This window comes from Schistocerca serialis, chromosome 6, assembly GCF_023864345.2.
Source record: "Schistocerca serialis cubense isolate TAMUIC-IGC-003099 chromosome 6, iqSchSeri2.2, whole genome shotgun sequence".
NCBI lineage: Eukaryota > Metazoa > Arthropoda > Insecta > Orthoptera > Acrididae > Schistocerca > Schistocerca serialis.
The window spans coordinates 343734756-343747547 of NC_064643.1; the positions used below are offsets into that span (position 1 = coordinate 343734756).

At 38.8% G+C, this 12792-nt stretch overlaps 1 protein-coding gene across 1 annotated transcript; it reads right to left on the reverse strand.

Annotated features, from left to right (window-relative positions):
- Nucleotides 1-8347: 8347 nt before the first annotated feature.
- On the reverse strand, nucleotides 8348-11260 carry LOC126484147 (tigger transposable element-derived protein 6-like). Its single transcript, XM_050107544.1, has 2 exons — nucleotides 10182-11260; nucleotides 8348-10059 (listed from the first exon to the last, which is right to left on the reverse strand). The coding sequence occupies exons 1-2, from the start codon at nucleotides 10450-10452 to the stop codon at nucleotides 9461-9463; spliced, it is 870 nt and encodes a 289-aa protein (XP_049963501.1). The 5' UTR covers nucleotides 10453-11260; the 3' UTR covers nucleotides 8348-9460.
- Nucleotides 11261-12792: the final 1532 nt, after the last annotated feature.

The window sequence follows — 12792 nt, forward strand, 5'->3', positions numbered from 1 at the left end:
ATCATCTCCTTCAAAATACTCTTCTCCACATTTGCAACACCTCTCCCAGGGCCGTTTCCACTTCCGGAAGCAGCTTGGGTATGCCTCTCACTAGACCATGTGAAGTGCTGTCTGCAAATTTTCTTTTATCTCACCTATCGTTGCACATCTTTATCCTTTCAATGAGGTTTTCAACTTTGGAAATTAAAAAAGTCTGTAGGGGCCAAGTCTGGAGAGTACGGAGGTGCACCAACAGGGATGAAAGTGCAGGTGTGTTGTTGTAAGGCAAGAGCCATGAATTGTCTCGCCACATTTCGGGCTGTTTCCTTCTCACATTTTCTCGCAGGCATCACAACATGTCCTGGTAGTATCATCGATTAACAGTTTGCCCCTGTGGCATAAAATCATGATGAACTAATTTCTCAAAGTCAAAGAAAAGTATCAGCATGACTTTGACATCTGACCTGACCTGACAAGCTTTTTTGGTCTTTGAGAACCTTTCCCATTCCACTGAGAAGGCTGAACATTGGCCTCAACATCTTAACCATAGACCCACATCTCATCACCAGTTATGATTCTCTTGAAGGAAATCTCATTCTCATTTGTGCAATCCAAAAACCCTTCACAGATTGAGAGGCGAAGGTCTGTCTGGTCTTGACTCATGAGCCATGGGACGAACTTTATGGCAACATGATACATTCCAAGAAGCTCTGTCAGGATTTTGTGGCATGATCCAACTGAAATGTTATAGTCTTCTACAATCTCTCTGCCAGTCTATCTTTGATTAGCATGCACAATTTTGTTGATGTTTCTGACATGAGCATCGTCGGTAGACATCAAAGGGCATCCTGAATGAGGTTCACCTTTAACTTATGTCCAACCATTTTTGAACTGTGTGAATCATTCGTAACACTAAGTATGGATTAAGCACTCATCACTGTAGGCTTCCTGCAGCATTTAGCGTGTAGCTGTACAGAGTTTCTTGAGTTTCACCCAAAATTTAATGCAGACACATTGCTTCTCTAACTTAGTCAAAATATTGTTCAGGATTTGCTGAATACAGATAAAGATACCAATAAATGTCTACATCTGCTAATCATGAGACCTGAACCCATATTGCAGTGTCCATGTATTTATTCTTAAATTGAATGATTATCTGTTCTTTCCTTTCAAAATTAAATTTTGTGGCAGGGCTCATATTGGCAATTGATGGTGTGATGATATAGAGCCCCCACAGTTCGGTGATGAGATAATTTTATTATTCCTATAAACTATCTTGAAATTTTTCTCCATGCCAATGATTACCAGCACGATCAAGTAAGTTGTGCACCACACTCTGCCTAGTGATTGTCATGATGTTACGAAGAGTTCTGCTGCAACTGGTAAAATTCTTGTTTCATGACCTAACAATGTTAAAGGTCACAGATATACCCATCACTCCTAGTCAAGAAGTACACAGATGGGGAAAAAAAATTGTAACACCAAAGAGCAGTCGTGCAGCATAAATTAAAGTTGGTAGGCATGTTTCTATATCAGGAAGATGTTGTCCATTTAGATTTCACACCAGTCTCATCTAAGTGGCACTAGTAATCAGGGTGCAAATCAGGTTTGCTTTAAATACATGCTGTAACAATTATGAACATTAGTTATGTTCAATATTGGAAACAGTGAGCTGATGTTAGTCAAGAGCATCTTTAAGGCAATAAAGATGCCATTATTAACACCTCACCGAATTTGAATGAGGGCGTGTAATAGGGCTATGAGAAGATGGATGTTCCTTCTGCAATATTGCAGAAAGACTTGGCAGTAATGTACCTACTGTACATCATTGCTGGCAGTGGTGGTCACAAGAACATACAATCGCAAAAAGACCAGGCTCCGTATGGTCACGTGGCACTACCAAGAGGGAAGACCACCGAGCTCAGCATATGGATTTGGCACATTGTGCTACATCTGCAACAGCATTGTTAACAGTGACACAATGAACTGTTACTAATTAGTTACTTGAAGAACAGGACTGAGCCAGATGCCCTGTAGCATGTGTTCCGCTGACCCCAAACAACCGCCATTTGTGACTTCAGTGGTGGCAAATGAGAGCTCATCAGAGGGCAGGGTGGAGGTCAGTGGTGTTTTCTGATGAAATCTGGCTCTGGCTCTGCCTCTGTGCCAGTGATGGCTATATGTTTGTTAGGAGGAGATCAGTTAAGGACCTGAAACCAACCTCGTGCTAGACACATTGGACCTACACATTGGTTATCCCATGCACCCTGACTATAAATTTGGTGATTTGACCTGTTGTGCTGCCATTCAAGAATAGCATTCCATGAGGTATTTTCCAACAGGATATCACTCATGTACATACTGCTGTTGTAACCCAACATGCTCTACAGTGTCGACATATTTTGGCCTGCTTGACCACCAGACCTGTCTCCAATCGAGCACATATAGGACACCATTAGATGACAACTCCAGTGTCATCCACAACCAGCATCAACTGTCCCTGTATTGACCAGCTAAGTGCAGCAGGCTTGAAACTCCATCTCACAAAGTGATATCCAGCGCCGTACAACACAATGCATGTATATTTGCATGTTTGCATTCAATATTCTGTTGGTTACACTGGTTATTAATGTACCACAATTTCATATTTGCATTTGCTTATCTCATGCTTACCGTATTTACTCGAATCTAAGCCGCACTTTTTTCCGGTTTTTGTAACCCAAAAAACCGCCTGCGGCTTAGAATCGAGTGCAAAGTAAGCGGAAGTTCTGAAAAATGTTGGTAGGTGCCGCCACAAATGACTTCTGCCGTCGAATATATGTAGCGCTGCATAGGCATGCTTTGCAGGCACAAAGATAAATACTAGCGCCAAAATCTCCGCGTCAGTAAATAAATTTTTTAAAAAAGGGTGGAAGACAAGCCTTCTTCTACGCCCCGAGTCTCGACCACTGCATTTTATACATTATCCAACGAAGTAAATACAAATTCCGTATTGTTCATCTTCGAATGTAGCAGCATTTCAATGTAGTACGAAAATCCGACTGGCAAGACTGTTTGGGATGTTTGTCAATATGGCCAACACTACGTTCTGAATTTATTCCTACCTGTGAGAAGAGATGGTTGCTCATAGGAACTTTTATGAATTGTGAATCACATACAGTATTCTCTTCGCCATAAGAATAATACGAATATAAACATTTTGCCGTGTATTCTTTCGTGTTTGCTGCTATCTCATTTAAATCCTATCTGCCGAATAAACTACGAAACTAGGGTGAGACAACAGCAACATATCATGTCATGTTTATATTCGTATTATTCTTATGCCTAATAGTGGTATAGGCAGAAATGAAGCACGACAATTGACTAGATTTTTAAATCTAAGATGACTCAATTTCTGTGCGGAATGTAATGTACTAAAGAGGCGTCTGCAAAGATTTTCAAACGGAGAAAAATTTTCGCTAAACTCTCGTTCAGAACGTCTTCTATCAAAAGCAATATATTATTTGGTTCTTGTTGATCATTATCAAAGAAAGCAGCAGTGTAAGTAACGACATATAGCAGTCTCTTGCCATTGTTTTGCTAATGAAACAATTCCTCTCTTTTTTAACTGTAAGAGGCGGTAGCGCGCACGAAAACAAGCCATGGCGCGAGCAGGGACAGGCCGTAAACACTCATTATCAGAATGCGACAAACAATTCATGACACAGTACAGTAATGCATTTTCAGCTTAGAGTGACGTAAACACCTATAACAAACAGAACGGCACTTACCAGATCAAAGCAAAATAAGCAATTGATTCAAACCAGACGAAGCACGTGAAAAAGGAAAGGTACCCGTACATATACGGACGGAGCGCGTGACGCATAGCAATGGCTACCTAGTAAAGCTTAACTGCTAAGCATACGACTCGAGCCTACTGTAGCTGTATCGTCATTCATTCGACCTAAATTGTGTCTCATATTACAATGGACCAACTTTGTTTCGATTTGGAGGTGCGGCCTAAAACTTTTCTCTCCCCTTGAATTTCGAGTCTCAAATTTCAGGTGCGGCTTAGATTCGGGAAAATTTTTTTTTCTTGATTTCGAGTCAAATTTTTCAGGTGCGGCTTAGATTCGAGTAAATACGGTACACTAACTTGTGATCCTGCAATGTTAGTCACCCATTAATTTTGTAAAAATTGGGTGGTGGGTGAATCATTGTGTGGGCCGCTTCTATCGTTAGCAACACCGGGTAGCTCTACCATCACACTGATGCACGCAAATTTTAAAATGTCAATCTGTAACTACATGATCCACCCACTATCAATTTTTATGAAATCAATGGATCTTGTCTTTGGGACCCTTTGTTAGCCAATACAAAGTAGACAATATTCACTGAATGATACATCGTGACAAGGAGCGATGGGTACACCTAGTACATTGTTGCACCTGATGATGTGGCTTTAGGCTGCAAAAATGGTTGCATATCAATAAAACACGAATTTTACCAGCTGTCAGCGGAATTCTTCTTAACATCTTTCCTTTCAACAGCTGCAGAAGCCCAAACTTAAAATACTTCTTAACACTAGTCACTCAAAGGAGCTTTCATTTTCCTTCAAGTCAACATACTATTCTTTACTGCTGACAAGCTATTATTAATATTCTTTACTGGTGACTAAGTTCTAGGACTATAAATTAGTTAGCAAGATAATTCTTGTAAAAATATTTGTGTTTTCTTTAGTAAAATGTATGAAAAACTATTCTATGTTTTTATGTTTCATGGCCTGTGCACTGAGTGGAGGACCAGCAAAGTAATAAGCCAATGAACAAGGGGTATGCTGCTTAATTATGTGCAAGTAGTCTAAATTTTTGCTTGTACCAATAGCATTTATGACATTCATTCATAATTCAGTTTAGAATTTACAGTTCCTTTCTTTAGTAGTTGAGAAGTATCTAGAATTTTTTTCCAGCAAAGAATTGTGCTCTGGAGGTGGTTTTCATTTTTTTCACAACCTTATGGGTTATGGTCAAAATGCAGCACCATGTCAGAAAGGAGAAGACAAAAGTAGCGTTCTGCAGATGACTGAAAATATTGATTGCCAATAGAGATACGTGAAAATATGTTACATGTACCCAAACTGAATCTTGAAGAATCTAAGTCATTCAAGACTTAACTTAAGATGGGAAAGCAATAGTGTCGCTGGCCATTAATCAGGCAGAAGTAAGGTGCACAGGATTCAATGGAGCCAGAGATTATTGTGGAGCAAGAAACAATGAGCCGCAAGATCTACTGAATACCATTGTGAATATAACTATGGAAATAATAGCAACAACTGTAAAAGATACAAGAATAAGTGACAGGAGCAATGGTACAATCCAGGCTACAATCTTTGGGATAGCAACAATCACTGGCAGAGTAGCCAACCACAACAACAAAACAAAACTAACTGGAAGAACCAACCTCCAGTAATCACAGAAGTGGAAGACAACAGTAATCTTGCTACACACCAAGATCCGGAAATCTGGAATGACCACAAATTTCCCTAAAGTGTTGGTTGTGGATAGGTATAGGGATATGTCTATTTAATCAAGACGTGCAATGTCTCACCAACACTCACTGCCATGTGAAACGGCAAACAGCGCGCACTGGCAAACACAAACAGCACGCACTGACACATCAATACAATTTCATTTTTAAGCTACAAAGTACACACAATACAAACATACATGATCTAAAAGGGCATGAATTGTTCTATAGAAATGAAGTACCACATGTTGCAAAAGGAGGCCACTGGAGCAGATATGTAAAGTTTCTCAGCAACACTTGGGGTTTCGCGGAGTGGAAGAGAGTCTGAGTTTTGACCACCTTCACTAGAACTGTTCACTTTAAAACTGTAAATCATTAAATGAATTTGCCAAGTGTTAGTGAAATTTTCATAGGTTGTAAGTGTAAATCTCAAGTTACAGAATTTTCCAATCACAAGTAAAAAAGTTCTTATCATTTTTCTCAGCCCAGAATAAACTTTGCAATAGCTTGCTTGGATTAGTTTTGAAGCTCTATTTCATAGTTGTTATAAACTACAACCACTGTGACTGTACACTGTATTATTGAAGAGTAATTATATGTGCTCTAGAATCTGTGATTAGTCGTATTGTAGACAGTAGTTGGACTTTGGCAGCCGTCAGCTGGCCAAGCGCACAGTATGTTAGTCGACCAGGCAGGCAGAACATTTGGCCCTAGCAGCCATGAAAGCTTGGTGCCATTTTGACTGCATTATTCTGATGAATTGTCACAGAAAGTGACTGCTGAATCACTGGAGCAGTTGGAAACCCATCAAGAAATGTGAGGCTGCAAACCCGACTTAATATAAACCTAGGAAACAATCATTACAAGCACCTTTCTGGACATGCAGAATCTTGATGTGGATTACATTTTAGGACTTTTTCTACTGAAAGAAACGGATGCAGTAGTAGACTTTTCCTCAGGCAAGTACCATCTTACTATTGAGGATATCCAAGTTTTGATGAACTTGTTACGCAATCAGAGAATCTACAGCAAATACTGTTAGGGAATTACTATCAAGTGGATGAGTAGTGATATCAATAGATTTAGAAGATAGCTGCGTGTATCAACGATCATTCCAACAAGAGAGGAAAAAATTAAGTCTAAGATTTCTGTCTTAAACTGACAGAGTCCCATTGGTTTGAATTGTTTAAATTTCTACAGCAGGTATGCACAAGTTTTTGAAGAGAGAACTGGGATTGTAAGAGGTTCCTCATGCCACCTGAATGTTGTACCTCCACCAAAGCTATTGTCACATTTCATACTTGATTCCATGGGCATGAATATCAGCTGCTGACCAGAAAATAGAAGACAAGAAAAAAATAACTTCACAGCAAAGGTGCATTAATGGAACAAGTACTATGACAGCAAGATTTAGAAGTTTCAGACTGAAATATGGTTTTACTGAGGAACCATCCTTGATGTTTGCTGGTCAAAAGAACTAAGAAGTAGCAACTACTGTATGTACGATCATTTGAAGTAATAAGTTTACCTCATCCAGGAGCTCATTTGTTAGCCTTTCCTAACAGCCACAGTATCAGAGGACTGCAGCCACAGAAGGACTTATACCCTTACCGTATTTCTTTATAGAAGTACTTTACATAACATGAAGGCTTACTCTACGTTACATGTGTCTAAAGAAGAAAATAATTTTGTAGCTGTAAGTAGTAGCTTACTATGGATGCATGTAATTATTTTTTGTGTCCCTTGGAGTTCTTTTCGGATGTACTTATCTTTGTGTGTTTATTCAGATGTAAAGGATTTAAAAATAGGTAGACCTAATAGTGAAGTGACTTTAAGAAGTCGTTGTTGTTGTTGTGGTATTCAGTCCTGAGACTGGTTTGATGCAGCTCTCCATGCTACTCTATCCTGTGCAAGCTTCTTCATCTCCCAGTACTTACTGCAACCTACATCCTTCTGAATCTGTTTAGTGTTTTCATCTCTTGGTCTCCCTCTATGATTTTTACCCTCCACGCTGCCCTCCAATACTAAATTGGTGATCCCTTGATGTCTCAGAACATGTCCTGCCAACCGATCCCTTCTTCTACTTAAGTTGTGCCACAAACTTCTCTTCTCCCCAATCCTATTCAATACTTCCTCATTAGTTATATGATCTACCCATCTAAACTTCAGCATTCTTCTGTAGCACCACATTTCGAAAGCTTCTATTCTCTTCTTGTCCAAACTAGTTATCGTCCATGTTTCACTTCCATACATGGCTACACTCCATACGAATACTTTCAGAAACGACTTCCTGACACCTAAATCAATACTCTATGTTAACAAATTTCTCTTCTTCTGAAACGTTTCCTTGCCATTGCCAGTCTACATTTTATATTCTCTCTACCTCAACCATCATCAGTTATTTTGCTCCCCAAATAGCAAAACTCCTTTACTACTTTAAGTGTCTCATTTCCTAATCTAATTCCCTCAGCATCACCAGACTTAATTCGACTACATTCCATTACCCTCGTTTTGCTTTTGTTGATGTTCATCTTATACCCTCCTTTCATGACACTGTCCATTCCGTTCAACTGCTCTTCCAAGTCCTTTGCTGTCTCTGACAGAATTACAATGTCATCGGCGAACCTCAAAGTCGTTAACAGAAGCAATAAAGTGGAAGACCCCAAGTACCGATTCCTGTAGGATTTTCATGAGTTTTGTTCTCTGCCTATTAACATAAACTAACTGTGCCTATTACCTGTAAAGGATCTAATTAAATAAAGTGACTTACCTACAACATCATAATGTTTTATTATCTTCATAAAAATATAGTGTGATACAGAATCAGAAGCTTTAATTAAGTATATAAGAATATCCCTGGTGGTTAATCAACTTTCATAACCATTATGGCTTGCTGTTAGCATGCTTTCAACTTATTTTAAGGATGATAAGTTCATTCTGAATACAAACAGGTTTTCCATATTTTCAAATATATGTAAGTATACAGTTCTCTATTTTTTTGGCATAATGGGACTACTGATATGGGCCCTTTTTATACACTTAAAGTATAACTGTAATTTTAAGGCACTCTCAGAAAGTGCCATCATCAAGAGTTCTATTTGCAAGGAAAAGCAGGGGTATTCTGATTTTTAAAGGATTCTGACAGGAAGAATGAACTGGTATCAAATTTAGCTGTTTCAATCTGAACTCAGTAGTGAATTTTCCAACTCGTGTGCAGCAAGATAGTAGCACCTTGATTGGTTACATTCCTATAGACAGTACACATGTTAAAACACTTAATGTTTACCGAACTGTTAAGGGACTATCTGATTATGATGCACAATTAATAAAGGCATCTGCATACAAAGCACTGAGGCTTATTCATGACACCATGTTACAATGTTTTAAGAATAACTAAAGAGAAGTGGAATGAGTTTGTATATGCAAAGAGAGGCAAATATGAAAATTCAGTATTTTAAATAGTGAATGTGTGTCAATATTTGAAAGCATGTTTGCTTAAAAGTTGTCAAACAAAAGTGTAACCTGTGGATAACTAAAGGGATTAAAATATCATGTAACAGTAAAATGGAAATTTATACAGTCAAACCTCGATATAACTAATTTCATGGGACCATGAAAATTAAATTGTTGCACAAGGGTTATTGTTATAATGAGGTTTTGTTATTGTGACTCGGAGCAGGGAGCCATGTTTTTGTGGCCAAGAAGTAGATTACTGTAGTACTTTTCTGAAGAAAAATAACATTAAAAGACAAATAATGAAACATTTTGGTCACTTCTTTTATCAACACTGTATCTGTACAATATCTTACTTTGGTGTACGTTGTCTTATCTCCTCTAACCCAATCAACTGCTGCACTGAAAGACTGGGGCTCTAAGATGCTACTTGCTGAATGGTTTCCAACTGACCTATTAGCTACACCAGACGAGGGCGATTTGCACTTATCAGGTCACTGTTGTCATCACAATCTTCAACAGGTTAATTATCATTTAACTCCTCAATGATAGATTTGTCAGTATATGCTTCAAACACCAACGCTTCATCATCCACTGACAAGTATTCAACTACTGAAGCATTTATGGTTTTTCCAGTAACTGCTGAATAAATCTCCGGATCACTTTGAATGTCATCCTGAGTTATTTCATCCACCACAACATTCTCACCAACATCTTCACTTTCAGAAATTCTTGCACTTTTCCAGCTGTTCACAATCACAGTCAGCTGTACACTGTTCCAGAAGCTAGCAATCATGTCACAAGCCTGCTTCACATTGAAACTGTAGGGATTGCTCACCTTTCTTTCAATGTCTGCAATCACGTGTTTAACTAAATGTGAATGGTATTTTGTCTTAAAGTTATTAATTATCCCCATATCTAGTGGCTGAAGAATCAAAGTACAGTTCAGGGGAAAGTAGCATAGTTCAACATTCTTCAACGCCGGCATGTTATGCGCACTACAATTATCCACCAGCAATGCAGTTTTCTTATTCTTCATTGACATCTTTTTATCAAGCAAAAGCAACCACTTGCTAAAAAGAGTAGGCGTCATCCATGCTTTCGGATTTGTCTTGTAATTGACTGCAATAAAATAAATCACATTTACAATACAACTGTAGCAAAACATTACAGCTGAAGCTATGCTGTACTGAATTAACTTATAAATTAAAAGAAGGTAAAATAAACTGTATGTACCCTCTTACCTGGTAAGCTTTTTACATATTTGAAGCACCGTTGGCTTGCTGATCGTCTGATCACCAGTGGTGTCAATTTATGTGTCCCTGACGCATCACTGCAGAGAAGAACAGTTAGGTGTACTTTAGACTGCTTCCCTCCTTTACACTTTTCTCCTCTAAAGGCCATCGTCTTCTCTGGCATCAGTTGATAAAGCAATCCCGTCTCATCCGTATTGTACAAGTTCTGAGGACAATATTTTTCTGATAGTTTGGTTGTTTTTCCTCCAAAATTCTGCATCACCTAAAGGTGCTGATTTTTCTTCTCCTGAAATCACTTTAAAAATGATCCCATGCGTGTCCTTAAATCTTTGCAACCATCCATTACTTGCCTTAAAATTAGAATCACCATGCAACTTAATGAAATCTAAGGCTTTTTGATATATCAACAGACCATTAATTGGTACATTCTGTGCACGCATCTCATTAAACCTCCACAGTGTAGCACTGTCCACATCATAAGCAGCAGCTGTCTTTATTCTTTTTTTTGAATTGTTAAAATTGCCATCTAAAAAACTTTCTTGAATTTATTTTCATTTTTTTAGGGAATGTAGCTTGTGCATGACCATACTTCCTCATCACATCTACTTGTTTCATTCCATTATCAATGTCATGGAAAACCTCCGTTTTTGCCTCCAACCTTATTTGTTTCCAAGTTCCAGCCATTGTTCAAATCTTAGTGAAGTCTAAAGTATTTACATCAACTAAAACAATTCACAGATTGCAAAAATCACAGAGATAAGATGTGTATCAGCCCAACAAAACACTTCTGTCTGCTACTGAAGCTCAACAATGGACTCACTCAAACAAAGAAGCCCTTTGACATTTGCCGCTCAGCACAGCTCGCCAGCAGCTGTACGCTATCCCCTTTACCACTAGAATAAATACAGTACTGTAGTTTGTAGCGAAGCTTCTGATAAAATAAAGTGCCGAAAGTCTAGTAGCTAAGTGAACAGTACCTACCGCTGTAGTGAACATCTTAGAAGTAGGAAATAGTAAATTCCTCAAAATTTTGTCTTCATTCTAACAGGCTGTTGCTAATTTCACTTCGTTGTAATGAGGGGTTGTTGTTGTTGTGGTCTTCAGTCCTGAGACTGGTTTGATGCAGCTCTCCATGCTACTCTATCCTGCGCAAGCTTCTTCATCTCCCAGTACCTACTGCAACCTACATCCTTCTGAATCTGCTTAGTGTATTCATCTCTTGGTCTCCCTCTACGATTTTTACCCTCCACGCTGCCCTCCAATACTAAATTGGTGATCCCTTGATGCCTCAGAACATGTCCTACCAACCGATCCCTTCTTCTGGTCAAGTTGTGCCACAAACTTCTCTTCTCCCCAATCCTATTCAATACTTCCTCATTAGTTATGTGATCTACCCATCTAATCTTCAGCATTCTTCTGTAGCACCACATTTCGAAAGCTTCTATTCTCTTCTTGTCCAAACTATTTATCGTCCATGTTTCACTTCCATACATAGCTACACTCCATACAAATACTTTCAGAAATGAGTTCCTGACACTTAAATCTATACTCGATGTTAACAAATTTCTCTTCTTCAGAAACACTTTCCTTGTCATTGCCAGTCTACATTTTATATCCTCTCTACTTCGACCATCATCAGTTATTTTGCTCCCCAAATAGCAAAGCTCCTTTACTACTTTAAGTGTCTCATTTCCTAATCTAATTCCCTCAGCATCACCCGACTTAATTAGACTACATTCCATTATCCTTGTTCTGCTTTTGTTGATGTTCATCTTATACCCTCCTTTCCAGACACTGTCCATTCCATTCAACTGCTCTTCCAAGTCCTTTGCTGTCTCTGACAGAATTACAATGTCATCGGCGAACCTCAAAGTTTTTATTTCTTCTCCGTGAATTTTAATACCTACTCCGAATTTTTCTTTTGTTTCTTTTACTGCTTGCTCAATATACAGATTGAACAACATCGGGGAGAGGCTACAACCCTGTCTTACTCCCTTCCCAACCACTGCTTCCCTTTCATGTCCCTCGACTCTTATAACTGCCATCTGGTTTCTGTACAAATTGTAAATAGCCTTTCGCTCCCTGTATTTTACCTCTGCCACCTTTAGAATTTGAAACAGAGTATTCCAGTCAACATTGTCAAAAGCTTTCTCTAAGTCTACAAATGCTAGAAACGTAGGTTTGCCTTTCCTTAATCTTTCTTCTACGATAAGTCATAAGGTCAGTATTGCCTCACGTGTGCCAGTGTTTCTACGGAACCCAAACTGATCTTCCCCGAGGTTGGCTTCTACTAGTTTTTCCATTCGTCTGTGAAGAATTCGTGTTAGTATTTTGCAGCTGTGACTTATTAAACTGATAGTTCGGTAATTTTCACATCTATCAACACCTGCTTTCTTTGGGATTGGAATTATTATATTCTTCTTGAAGTCTGAGGGTATTTCGCCTGTTTCATACATCTTGCTCACCAGATGGTAGAGTTTTGTCAGGACTGGCTCTCCCAAGGCCGTCAGTAGTTCTAATGGAATGCTGTCTACTCCCGGGGCCTTGTTTTGACTTTGGTCTTTCAGTGCTCTGTCAAACTCTTCACGCAGTATCATAT